Genomic DNA, 13719 nt, shown 5'->3' on the forward strand with positions numbered 1-13719 from the left:
TAATTAATAACACATGATTAAACATTCTTTCATAAAGTATTCATACATTTTGTAAACAAATTAGATAAATGTTATAAGAAAAAAATGCCAACCATATTTTACAGTCAAATCTAGTGGAGTTCTTTTTTTCGTCTGTCCCGTTTGGTTCTTTTGCCATCAGAATTGTTGTCTAAAGGCAAAGAAAGATGCCCAATGGATTTACTTTACCAAATGGACCATCCCGGCCTTGCCGTATTGGTCTATTTGATTCACCTTTGCTTTCATTGTTTATTTTACTTTCATATGCTGAACACGGGACAAACTTGACTGGGGAAAAGAAAAGGGAGAAAGAAAGAGGGAAAGAAAAAGAGCGGGGAAGAGGGCCGGTGATAAGGGGCAAAAACCAACAAAACAAACAGACAAAAAATACATATATCAATCACCTGGATCACCTGTTGAGAAAGAAAAAAAGAGAAAACAAGCAAAGAAAAGGAGAGCTGTCATGGTCCCTGTGCCTCACCAGCTGATCCTGTATTAGGCAACATGTTTTTCTCTTTCTCTCTCTCTCTCACCTGTCGGGGCAGTGCTCATTATGGGCTCCCGCCCCTGGCCCACGCACCTGCTGCCTTTCGGGATGATCGCAAGGCCGATTTAAGACAGCAGCACTGTGTCACTTGTCGCTGGATCGTTGAGCTATCAGCGTCAGTCTCTCAACCATTAGTGAGGTAAACTCCGTAAAGTTGTTTCCGTTCGTCATTAACCCCTGTCTCTGTGTGCAGATCTACCCCGGACCTTTCCCTGCCTGCCTGAGTGAGTGGATTTGTGTTTCCCCAGTGTGGGGAGTGAAGAGAGAGAGCCTTTGGAGTGCGTCTGATTCCCGTCTTTGCCCTCACATACCCCGGAACCCTGGACCCCCCTCCCCTCCCTCCAGCACGTTGTAAATAGCATCACCTGGTGTCGTTGTTTAAATAAACTGATTGTTAACTCTGTAAAGATTCCCGGTCTGCGCCTGAGTCCGTTAACTAAAACGTGACAAGAGCAAAGGAGAGCCCCAGATGAGGGGTCGCTCAGCAGCTGCAGAGCAGAAGCCAGGGGGGGTTGCAGTAACGTGCCCGTGAGCTCCGCCTGCAGTCAGCTGTGCCAGAGTAACCGAGCCCCAGGCCGAGAGGCCGAGGGCACCCCACCCCCGAAGGAGCCCGAGCGAGCCCCAGGCTCCAAGCCCCGACAAGCAGCCGCCAGGATTGAGGCGGTGTGTGCCTGGACGCCCACCCCCACACACAAAGAACCACCAATGCACCGATGTCTGAGGGCGTCTGCCACTGGCAGGGGGAGTGGTGGGGGGAGATAGGCCTCCATACCTTAGAGGGCCTGAGATGTTCCCAGAGAGGTGGCGTCTGATACCCGACCTGACACACCAACAGGCACACACAAATACAAACATCCATTCCCACCCTCATGTTTTCACATGCAAATACTCAGCACTCACCCAGCGTGGAGACAGACATAAAGAGACGCTGTACACACAATCACACTGCCCAAGCATACTCTAGACCCCAGGTCTAGGTACCCTTGCCCCTGGAGGGGGAAATTGCACCCAGACCCAGTACCTTAATTTTCAACTTCTGTTCAGGATAATCCCAGTAACAGATTGGAACTGAACCAGTGACCTTGTGCATGTAATTAAAATGTGTAAACCACAAACTACACCAGAAATTCAGTATGAAACTCCCTTCATTGACACAATTCCAGCATTTAAAAGTTATTTAACTGAACTTTTAATCATTTCAAATGTTGTTAGATTCATCCATCTGTTTTCTTACCCAGTTGTCCAGCTTAGGAGGCAGAGTACAGGTCAACAGTCCAGCACAGTGAGATGGACAACCCCACACTCTCACAGCTTACACCTATGACTAAATCAGCAATTAACCTACATAGGTTAACTGGTGAATTACTTAGGTTACCTGTGCAGACACAGGGGAAAAGGTACAAATTCCCCACAGAAAGCTCTACTGAGGGGTAACAGTGATAAGCAAACAGCACCTTGCTGCGTTTGGTGGTTTCAAAGCTAACGCAACTGACAAAAGTTTTCTCTGAAAGCGTTTTGTTGTGTCACAAAGTCTCTACTTCCTCAGTGTTCTTACTTCATTGTAGCTGACTCAATAACTCTTTATACAGTGTTTGTGTCATACATTTAGACTTCAAACAAATGCTAAAATACTTTTCTGGCACAATTTAGATTTTGTAAAAGATTGAAATGTACAATGAAGTAAGGTACCTTGATATATTTCTGTTTTCACTGCAAGCCTATTCTTACTGGAGCCGGTAACCATTGCAAATAAATATGAAATTGTCCTGCATTTCCTGTCCTAATAAGTTTGCCATTTATTCAAGCCTGAAGTGGTCATATTTGGATAGAAGTATCCACATGTGGATACATACATGTTTTTTTTAAAGCACAACAGTTGTTATAAAGAAGACTAGTACATTTGGGATGATGAAACAAAGAAAAATGTTTTATGCCCTTTGTCAGGAGAACCAAATGATGAAGTAGAAATGGACAAAGAGTGAAAATGGGGGGAGAGACAAAACAAAGAGAGGAAAAGAACAGCAAAACAACTTTGGTGTTGAAGGCAGAGTTAGCAGGATGTGGTGAATATCCTGCTTTGTTTGCATCATCTCCATTTTAAGTGTTTCACATTATTTTGAAGTAACATCTTGAAGTTCCTCAATATGCTCAGTTCATTGTAGCCCGACACAGAGAAACACACAGGCAGTGCCTCTTGGCCAGACATCTTATCTCAACATGTCTTCAGAACTGGAAACTGCCCCACATTTTAGAGTGAAATACAGCAGTGGGGCCAATGAAAATGGAGAGGTGAAGACGCAGTACCAGGAAGTTAACTTACCACAAGGCGGTACGTAAAAACGAATCTTCAGGATTCGTGTGTTTGTATTTATTGTTTTAAAACTACTTGGTCTTTAGTGTGACTAGAAGAACACATCATGATCTTGTTTTAGTTCCTATGACTATAACCACATGGTCACCTTATGGTAAATTTGTCATAACAGATTAATTCAATTCAAAGAAAAATTGATGTTTAAAGTCTGTCAACGCTGCTTCATTAATGGTTTCTTTATAGATGGACAAACACAGAAGAAAAGAAGCTGTTTCAGAGCTTTTAAAGTGTGCCTGGGAGTGCTGTATCTTCTGATTCTCGCTGGAATCACGACACGCTGTGAGGAATTTTATTCCAATAACGACGGCAGTATTATTTCCACATTAGATATTTTTAAGCAACATTATTTGATGCTGCAAGTCTACTATTGTTTCCTTCCTCTTCTGACTTCATATTTCCATTTAAAGCAACCACCCTACAGTGTTTCCCCATGTGTGTTACACTGCTTCTGCAATATGACCACTGCTGAGGTTTTTTCTTCTTCTTTAATTGACAATGTAACCAGAGTAGGCGTATCTTCTCTTTATATATCATCATAAACATTGTTTTACAGTCATTTTATTGTTGTAAGCCCACTAAAGAATACTAAGCTAACCACCTTCCTCATCTGACTCCTGAGACCTGTACCATAAAGCATTATTTGGGCTTAACAACAGAACTTCAAGTTTAGTCTTAAGCTTTAGATCTTACAAAGGCAGATCACTTCTTACTGGGGTACCACTGGGTTTGTTTGTGATTTGAGATCATTATATACTATGCAACTCCTTACTGACCAATCAGTTCACTGGGAAATAGCGTGACCATGCCTGATCAACATCTACAAGCACTGGTGTGCTGTTAATAGGAGGATCTGTAGGTCTTAGATATAGTCTAAATGTTTGCTCTTTGCTTGCTCTCACAGCATTTAGCCTCAGATTGGAGCTGCAGCTGAAGGAATAAGGCTAAAACTAGCAACATCAAACAACATCAGACTGTTATTTAAATGGAAATGCATTGTAGTTATAGTCAGTTTATCCTGTGATTCATGAAAATCAAATCTGTGAAACTGATATATCTTCTAACTCACCATTATCATTCATACATCTCTTCTTAATACCACACATACTATACTTTTCCTTTTGAGATACAGATGGTCTGTCTGTGGCAGCTGTTTTATCTGCTTCTTAATCTGTCCATATTTTCCATAAATTATAGTTTAATCCTCTATGTTAAATATTCTAATCTGCTGTTAATAGACCTGTCCATGTTTGTTATTAGTCATATGCTAATCAATGCTCTTAGTCACTTACATACACATGCAGGTTAAAGGAGAGCGGTAACAGTGAATAACAAAATTACTTTGGAAAAAAAACTGCGATGCTGATTTTTACAATAAAAATATGGCTGTATTTATAAAGTTGAATATTTAGATGTTTTTAGTTTTTGCTTTGTTTTATTTCTAAGCAGATATTTCAGTCACTTTGGAAAAAGAGCAGCTGCAGAACAAATACAACAAACTGAACAACAATTACAGCCAACTGCAAACCCAACTTTTAGGTAAGAAAGTTGTGCCTCATGTGCAAATATAGCAGTACTCAGAATTGTATTTTATACTTGTTTTATTAACTATTTTCTTCTTAGGTCATGGAAGTGAATGTATATCAGTTGTAATATACTATCACCAAAAGTGTTCACTGAATTCAGGTGTTTCAATCACTTTTACAGCCACAGGTGTATAAAATCAAACCCCTAGGCATGCAGACTGCTTCTACAAACAGTTTTGAGAGAATGGGTCGCTTTCAGAAGCTCAGTGAATTCCATCGTGGTACCATGTTCAACAAGTCCATTTGAAAATTCCTTGCCACCTTTCTTTGCAAGGACACTCAAAAGCCTGCCATCCATGGATTCTGTCAGTGTTTTGATCTGTTCACCATCAACATTGCGTGCAGCAGCAACCGCAGCCTCCCAGACACTGTTCAGAGAGGTGTACTGTTTTCCCTCCTTGTAAATCTCACATTTGATGATGGCCCACAGGTTCTCAATGGGGTTCAGATCAGGTGAACAAGGAGGCCATGTCATTAGTTTTTCTTCTTTTATACCCTTTCTTGCCAGCCACGCTGTGGAGTACTTGGACGCGTGTGATGGAGCATTGTCCTGCATGAAAATCATGTTTTTCTTGAAGGATGCAGACTTCTTCCTGTACCACTGCTTGAAGAAGGTGTCTTCCAGAAACTGGCAGTAGGACTGGGAGTTGAGCTTGACTCCATCCTCAACCCGAAAAGGCCCCACAAGCTCATCTTTGATGATACCAGCCCAAACCAGTACTCCACCTCCACCTTGCTGGCGTCTGAGTCGGACTGGAGCTCTCTGCCCTTTACCAATCCAGCCACGGGCCCATCCATCTGGCCCATCAAGACTCACTCTCATTTCATCAGTCCATAAAACCTTAGAAAAACCAGTCTTGAGATATTTCTTGGCCCAGTCTTGACGTTTCAGCTTGTGTGTCTTGTTCAGTGGTGGTCGTCTTTCAGCCTTTCTTACCTTGGCCATGTCTCTGAGTATTGCACACCTTGTGCTTTTGGGCACTCCAGTGATGTTGCAGCTCTGAAATATGGCCAAACTGGTGGCAAGTGGCATCTTGGCAGCTGCACGCTTGACTTTTCTCAGTTCATGGGCAGTTATTTTGCGCCTTGGTTTTTCCACACGCTTCTTGCGACCCTGTTGACTATTTTGAATGAAACGCTTGATTGTTCGATGATCACACTTCAGAAGCTTTGCAATTTTGAGACTGCTGCATCCCTCTGCAAGATAGCTCACTATTTTTGACTTTTCTGAGCCTGTCAAGTCCTTCTTTTGACCCATTTTGCCAAAGGAAAGGACGTTGCCTAATAATTATGCACACCTGATATAGGGTGTTGATGTCATTAGACCACACCCCTTCTCATTAAAGAGATGCACATCACCTAATATGCCTAATTGGTAGTAGGCTTTCGAGCCTATACAGCTTGGAGTAAGACAACATGCATGAAGAGGATGATGTGGACAAAATACTCATTTGCCTAATAATTCTGCACTCCCTGTATAATTAGAATTTTAAAAAGTTAGACTGAAGTTTGTATTCTTATCTATTGATATTACTTTATCATTATGTTAATATAACACAAGGTTCAGTTAGCTTTGCACAAAAATAGAAATGTCCTCTAAAGAGCTACTTTTTACTTTCTCAGTTTGAATACATTTCAAAGACTGTACTTTTTTACTTTTACTTGAGTAAAGAAGTTGAATCAGTAATTCAACTTTTACTGGAGTATTTGTTAACAGTAGTGTTTGTATTTCTACTTAAGTACAGAGTGTCTGTGCTTTTGTCAACTCTTACTAAGCTTAGGACCTGGGGATGGAATAGCTGAGGAACAACTATTTGATAAATAGACTCATGTGTGCAACCAGAGTTTGAAGTCCAACAGTATGTCAGTAAGCCTCAAAACGTTGTCAAAATGTGTTTTTTTCCAGACCAAAGGAATGACAAGCTTTCATAGTTTTTCTGAGCTTCTATGACCTTTTCTTTGTCTACAGAGAGTGCTATGGCTTTTTTGTCCTCATAGAAGCTCTATTGAAACAAGTGCACTTTTACAGTCTGGTGTTTTAATGCCATTAAGATTCACTAAGTCTTCCTGTTTACAAGCCTGAACATGTCACAACACATACAAGCAATAGAAGGATTAAAATGTGAAATCTGTTTTTGTATCATGTGTCTGACTTTAAGTGAAGTGTCCTGTCGATTGGGCCAAATTTGGAATGAGCTGTTACTTTAAATCCACTGAGAGGAAAATTTGGCCTGAGAGCAAGGCAGACTGTCAGTCCAGAGGAGCCAACCTGGTGATCATAAACAACAAAGAGGAACAGGTGGGTGTGTTTGTTTGATGCAACTGCCAGAGGTTCTGTGTTTTTGACCATCTGTCCATCTACTGTCTATTGATCTATCTATTCTATAAAGGACAAGAGAAGTGAACTGAAATGTTTCATCTCATTTAGTTTTTCTTTCAGACAAATTCACAACATGATATTACAACAAAAGAAGTACTGAATTATGACTGGCCGAAATATTTATGTTTGTTTTCAATTAGGAATTTATTGAACTGAATATGAGAGGAGAGTCCTGGATTGGTCTGACAGCCAGTTACAAAAGTAAAACTGGGGAACATGAATGGGAATGGATGGATGGATCCCCGCTGACAGAGGCGTGAGACATTTTCCTTTAAATTAAAACCAAAACCAAAAAGTTATTATTTAATACCTCCATGTGTTGGAAGACAGAATGGCAATACATTAAGATAAGATAAGATAACTCTTTATTGTCATTGCACAGTCATACATAGTACAGTAGTACAATGAAATTGGAAAAAACTGTCCTACGTCGGCACTACATATAACACAACACGACACGATATGACACATCACAACGTAACAAACAACACAACACAGTATATTAACTTAGTATAAAAAAGAAGAATAAGTGTATGTGTATTGCACACTGTTATTATTGCACATTAATTATTATTGCACCTTGTTATAAATATAAATATTATTGTTATCGTTTTAAACATTGTTACCTCCCCCTAAAAAGTCCAGGGAGGTATCCAGTCAGGTCAGCTATTTACATTGATCAGGGCTATTGCCCTGTTGTAAAAGCTGTCCTTGAGTCTATTTGTTCGGGACCTCAGCAGCCTGAACCTCCTGCCAGACGGCAGCAGCTTAAACACCCGGTGTCCTGGGTGTGTGCAGTCCCGTAGGATGCTGCGTGCCCTCTTGAGACAGCGAGTGCTGTACAGGTCCTTCAGGGAGGGAAGAGGATGTCCAATGATTTTTTGGGCCATGTTGATTTCCCTCTGGAGTGCCTTTCTGTGTGCTGTGGTGCAGCTGGAGAACCACACACCGATGCAATATGTCAGCACACTTTCAATGGAGCAGCGGTAGAAGACGGTCAGCAGCTCCTTCTTCAGGTCCATTTTTCTGAGGATTCTCAGAAAGTGGAGACGCTGTTGGGCCTTCTTTAAGACCGCAGAGGTGTTAGAGCTCCATTGGAGGTCTGTGTCTATGTGCACACCCAGAAACTTGAAACTGGAGACCCTTTCCACGCACTCCCCGTTGATGCTGACAGGCTGCAGCTCGGACTTCCTCCTTCTGAAGTCAACTACCAGTTCTTTTGTTTTGGTGGTATTGAGGTCCAGGTTGTTGTCTGCACACCAATCTGACAGCCTCTGAACTTCAGCTCTGTATGCAGTCTCATCTCCCCCTGAGATGAGCCCCACCACAGTGGTATCATCTGCAAACTTGATGACTGTGTTGTCTGGGTGGGAACTAACACAGTCATGTGTGTACAGAGTGTACAGTAGGGGACTCAGTACACAGCCTTGTGGAGAGCCGGTGTTGAGGCTGAGGGCTGAGGAAAGATGAGGCCCCACTCTAACTCTCTGTACACGGTCTGAGAGGAAGTCTCTGATCCAGCGGCAGGTGGTGGAAGGAAGTCCAATTTCCAGCAGTTTATCTATTAGTCTGTCCGGGAGTATCGTATTGAAAGCAGAGCTAAAGTCAACAAAGAGCAGCCTGGCGTAACGGCCCTGCACTTCCAGGTGAGAGATGGTGGTGTGGAGCGTTGTAGCAATGGCATCTTCAGTTGATCTGTTAGCTCTGTATGCAAACTGGAGCGGGTCGAGTGTGGGTGGCAGGCAGGACATGATGTGACGTCGGACCAGTTTCTCAAAGCACTTCATTATAACAGGTGTTAGAGCAACTGGTCGGTAGTCGTTGAGGCTGCTAATGTTAGTACGCTTTGGCAGTGGGACAATTGTGGCTGACTTTAGGCACGGCGGGATGCAGGACTGGGACAGTGAAGTGTTGAAGATCTTAGTGAAGACCCCAGCCAGCTGGTCTGCACACTCTTTTAGGACATTTGCGGTTACCCCATCTGGTCCGGTGGCCTTCCTGGGGTTCACTGCCCTCAGTGTGCGCCTCACCTCATATTCCTGCACTATGAGGCTTGGGCTGCTGCTGACCGATGTTTTTGCTGCTGCTGCCTCTGGTCCCTTCACCTCAAAGCGTGCGAAGAAGTGGTTCAGCTCCTCTGCAAGCTCCGCGTTACCCTCAGTCAACGTGGTATTGCCAGGTTTGTAGTTGGTTAAGTGCTGAACTCCCTGCCATACCTGTCGTGAGTTGTTGGTGGTGAAGTGGTCTTCGATCCTTCTCTTGTACGCTGCCTTGGCCTCTCTGATGCCTCTTTTCAACTGAGATCTGGCTGCACTGTACTGCATACCATCACTGGATCTAAAAGCGGCGTCACGTTGCTTCAGCAGGACCTGGACCTCTTTAGTCATCCAGGGTTTCTGGTTGGAATACACCCGGAGACGTTTGTCCACAGTGACACTGTTGACACAGAAGTTAATATATGAGAGCACTGATGTTGTGTGCTCTTCAAGGTCCTGATGTTCGAACACGCTCCAGTCTGTGTTTTCAAAATAGTCCTGCAGCTGATGTGATGCACCTTCTGGCCAGGTTTTCACAGTTTTTGTGACTGGGGGGGCTCTTCTCCTAATGGGAGTGTATGCAGGGATCAACAGCATGGACATGTGGTCTGACAAACCTAGATGTGGTAGAGGGGTTGCTCTGTAGCCTTTTTGGATGTTGCTGTAGGCTTTATCCAATGTGTTTTTCCCCCTCGTTGCACATTTAATATGCTGTTCAAATCTGGGGAATACTGACCTTAAATCAGCATGGTTGAAGTCCCCAGCTATAATGTGCACTGCGTTTGGATGGGAGTTCTGCTGGTTGCTTATTGTCTTGTGCAGCTCCTCCATGGCAGAGTTAACATTAGCATCGGGTGGTACATACACGGCCGTTACCATGACAACAGTAAACTCGCGAGGTATGTAGACGGGTCTGCACTTCACAGTCAAGTATTCCAAATCCGGGGAACAGTGGCTGTCTACAGTCTTTGTGTTTTTGCACCAGCTGTCATTGGTGTAGATGCATAAACCCCCTCCTTTGATCTTACCGGAGTGGCCGTTCCTGTCGTGACGGTGGACCGTGCGGCCTGCTAGCTCAATAGCCGAGTCCGGAATTGATGGCTGCAGCCAAGTCTCTGTGAGTAATATTATGCTGCTGTCCCGTGCACACTTATTGACTGCAATTTGTAATCTCAGTTCGTCGATTTTGTTGGTTATGGACCTGACGTTGGAGAGGAAAATACTCGGAAGCGGTGGCTTAAATGGCTGTTTCTTTAGCCGAGCTAGTGAACCCGCCCTGCAGCCACGCTTTTGCCTCCTTTGTTTACGTTTCCTCTTTGTCTTGCCGCTGGGAAGAACCAACCACGGAGACCCTGGAGCTCTTATTATGTCCTCCGGAATGCTGTGAAAGTGGTGGTAGTCCGATGTAATGCTCCTTGCACAGCGTAATCCCAAACTCAAAAGGTCCTGACGACTGTAGGTGGACTCTACTCGATGTATAATGATAAAAAGCACACACATCCACACAGATACACGTAGAGAAAGTAAAAAACAAAACACCGAACGTGAGGAGCAGTGAGCCGCTGCGTCTGTGCGCGCCGCCATCTTGGGTAAGATCAGCAACCGAATATATGACCCACATTTAAAACCAATGTCTGTAAACAGGCCCCAGTCAGCGAGATCTTCAACGCACACCTCCGGCAGAGCTTCGACAGCATTCCGAGGGAGACTGGGGACATTGAGTCCGAATGGACCATGTTCAGAGTCTCCATTGCCGAAGCTGCTGCATTGAGCTGCGGCCGCAAGGTGGTGGGTGCCTGCCGTGGTGGTAATCCCCGAACCAAATGGTGGACACCAGAGGTGAAGGGAGCCACCAGGCTGAAGAAGGAGTCCTATCGGGCTTGGTTAGCCTGTGGGACTCCGGAGGCAGCCGACAGGTATCGACAGGCCAAGCTGAATGCGGCTCGGGCAGTGGCTGAAGCAAAAACTCGGGTGTGGGAGGAGTTCGGAGAGGCCATGGAAAAAGACTTTCGGACTGCCTCGAAGAGATTCTGGCAAACCGTCAGACGTCTCAGGAGGGGAAAGCGGTGCTCTACCTGCACTGTGTATAGTGCTGGCGGAGCGCTGCTGACATCGACTGAGAAAATTGTCAGGCGGTGGAAGGAATACTTCGAGGACCTCCTTAATCCCACTGACACGTCTTCCGAGGAGGAAGCAGAGTCTGGGGATGAGGGGAATGACCCGCCAATTTCCGGGGGCGAGGTCACTGAGGCAGTTAAACAACTCCTTGGTGGCAGAGCCCCTGGTGTTGATGAGGTCCGCCCCGAGTTCCTGAAGGCTCTGGACGTTGTAGGGCTGTCCTGGTTGACACGCCTCTGCAATGTTGCGTGGAGATCAGGGGCAGTACCTGTGGACTGGCAGACCGGGGTGGTGGTCCCCATCTTTAAGAAAGGGGACCGGAGGGTGTGTTCCAACTACAGGGGGATCACACTCCTCAGCCTCCCTGGGAAAGTCTATGCCAGGGTGCTGGAAAGGAGAGTTCGTCCGTTAGTCGAACCTCGGATACAGGAGGAACAATGCGGTTTTCGTCCTGGTCGCGGAACACTGGACCAGCTCTTTATCCTCTCCAGGATACTTGAGGGTGCATGGGAGTTTGCCCAACCAGTCTACATGTGTTTTGTGGACTTGGAGAAGGCATTCGACCGTGTCCCTCGGGGTGTCCTGTGGGAGGTGTTGCGGGAATATGGGGTGTCTGGCCCATTGCTACGGGCCATTCGATCCCTATACAACCGTTGCAAGAGCTTGGTTCGCATTGCCGGCAATAAGTCGGACTCGTTCCCGGTGGGTGATGGGCTTCGCCAGGGCTGCCCTTTGTCTCCGGTTCTGTTCATAATTTTTATGGACAGGATTTCTAGGCGCAGCCAAGTGGCGGAGGGCTTTCGCTTTGGTGGCCTCAGAATCTCATCTCTGATTTTTGCAGATGATGTGGTTCTGTTGGCTTCATCGGGTGAAGGCCTCCAGCTCGCACTGGAACGGTTCGCAGCCGAGTGTGAAGCAGCGGGAATGAGGATCAGCACCTCCAAATCTGAGGCCATGGTTCTCAGCCGGAAAAGGGTGGAGTGCCCACTCCGGGTCGGGGATGAGTTCCTGCCACAAGTGGAGGAGTTCAAGTATCTCGGGGTCTTGTTCGCGAGTGATGGGAGAAGGGAGCCGGAGATCGACAGACGGATTGGGGCTGCAGCTGCAGTAATGCGGACGCTGCACCGGTCCGTCGTGGTGAAGAGGGAGCTGAGTGTAAAAGCGAAGGTCTCAATTTACCGGTCGATCTACGTCCCTACCCTCACCTATGGCCACGAGCTGTGGGTAGTGACCGAAAGAACGAGATCGCGGATACAAGCGGCAGAAATGAGCTTCCTCCGAAGGGTGGCTGGCCTCTCCCTTAGAGATAGGGTGAGAAGTTCGGCCATCCGGGAGGGGCTCAGAGTAGAGCAGCTGCTGCTCCACATCGAAAGGAGCCAGCTGAGGTGGTTTCGGGCATCTGACAAGGATGCCCCCTGGGCGCCTCCTGGGTGAGGTGTTCCAGGCATGTCCCACCGGGAGGAGGCCCCTGGGCAGACCCAGGACACGCTGGAGAGATTATATCTCTCGGCTGGCCTGGGAACGCCTTGGTATTCCCCCGGATAAGCTGGAGGAGGTGGCTGGGGAGAGGGAGGTCTGGGCCTCTTTGCTTAGGCTGCTGCCCCGCGACCCGGCCCCGGACAAAGCGGATGAAGATGGATGGATGGATGGATGGATGGATGGATGGATGGATGGATGTCTGTAAACAGCTGAGAAAATATTTTCAAAGAGCAGAGAGTCAGCTCTGCCTTCTTTTCATTGTAAGTGTTTAGAGCATGAAGATTTAATATTCATAAAAAACTTGAAAACTGTTAATGTACATGATGATACTCAGAGAAAAGTCTAAAGCAGGTCAATTGCGACAGAAACCTGGAAAATGCTTATAGAGAATCATAGTTATATAAATGTGACAATTGACATGATTTTAGTCTAGTTTAATATAATTTTTTTTTTTTTATCCAACAGGTTTTGGGCGCCAGGCCAGCAGGATCCTGTTCATGGTTTTTCTGCAGTATGCTGTGAAATTAAGGGAAAATGGACACGATCACAATCTTCTATATCCAAGACCTGGATCTGTGAGAAATTATTTTTGACTGATGACATAAGGAAAATTAAAATTTCTGAATAATCCAAGTAGTTCTCCAACTTCAATTAGACATCATTAGTGTTAAATTTCATAAAGGTTTGTCATCTGTTACTCATGTTTTTGTTCTACTGTGAGCAACTTCCTGTCTTCACCACAATGGATCATTTTAATGTTCATATTTTTGACTTGGTATTCCAATATTTTATTGTTTGCTTAGGTTATTGATCATTGGTTTTGGACAGAAGTTTTTTTCTAAGGATGCAGGAAAGATTATCGCTGATTAATATGTATTTTAAGAATTCAAAACATTAAAAACATTGAATTCTTAAAATCTGTTTTTCATTAACTTTTAATGAGAAACAGATTATATGCACATAATAAAATGTTTACAGAATATGCAACAGAGAAAAATAAAATAGAAAATATAAATGTAAACTGTAAAATCAATTGTTTATTTTCTTAATGGAACAATGACAAACACACACCACACACACATATATATGACTGATTTCCTCGTAATAATAATATTATTTCTGCTCGTCTAAGGAGCTTGGAAAGAAAAGCGTCTGGACTTCTTTAAGTTGCTTGAAGACGTTTCACC

The 13719-nt window shown here is 44.8% G+C and overlaps 1 protein-coding gene and 1 long non-coding RNA gene across 2 annotated transcripts in view; both read left to right on the forward strand.

Annotated features, from left to right (window-relative positions):
* Positions 1–921, forward strand: part of LOC143414652 (uncharacterized) — a 43619-nt gene extending 42698 nt beyond the window's left edge. The window contains exon 3 of the long non-coding RNA XR_013095309.1: positions 759–921. This is a non-coding gene — a long non-coding RNA (uncharacterized LOC143414652). The remainder of the gene's footprint in view (positions 1–758) is intronic.
* Positions 922–2741: 1820 nt separating this feature from the next.
* LOC112430158 (CD209 antigen-like protein C) lies at positions 2742–13667 on the forward strand. The gene is made up of 6 exons (XM_024798319.2): positions 2742–2894; positions 3120–3215; positions 4383–4472; positions 6679–6818; positions 7040–7155; positions 12998–13667. Exons 1-6 carry the CDS (start codon positions 2783–2785, stop codon positions 13158–13160), a joined length of 717 nt encoding a protein of 238 aa, XP_024654087.2. The 5' UTR covers positions 2742–2782; the 3' UTR covers positions 13161–13667.
* The last annotated feature ends 52 nt before the right edge of the window (positions 13668–13719 follow it).

This window comes from Maylandia zebra, linkage group LG22 (genome assembly GCF_041146795.1).
Source record: "Maylandia zebra isolate NMK-2024a linkage group LG22, Mzebra_GT3a, whole genome shotgun sequence".
NCBI lineage: Eukaryota > Metazoa > Chordata > Actinopteri > Cichliformes > Cichlidae > Maylandia > Maylandia zebra.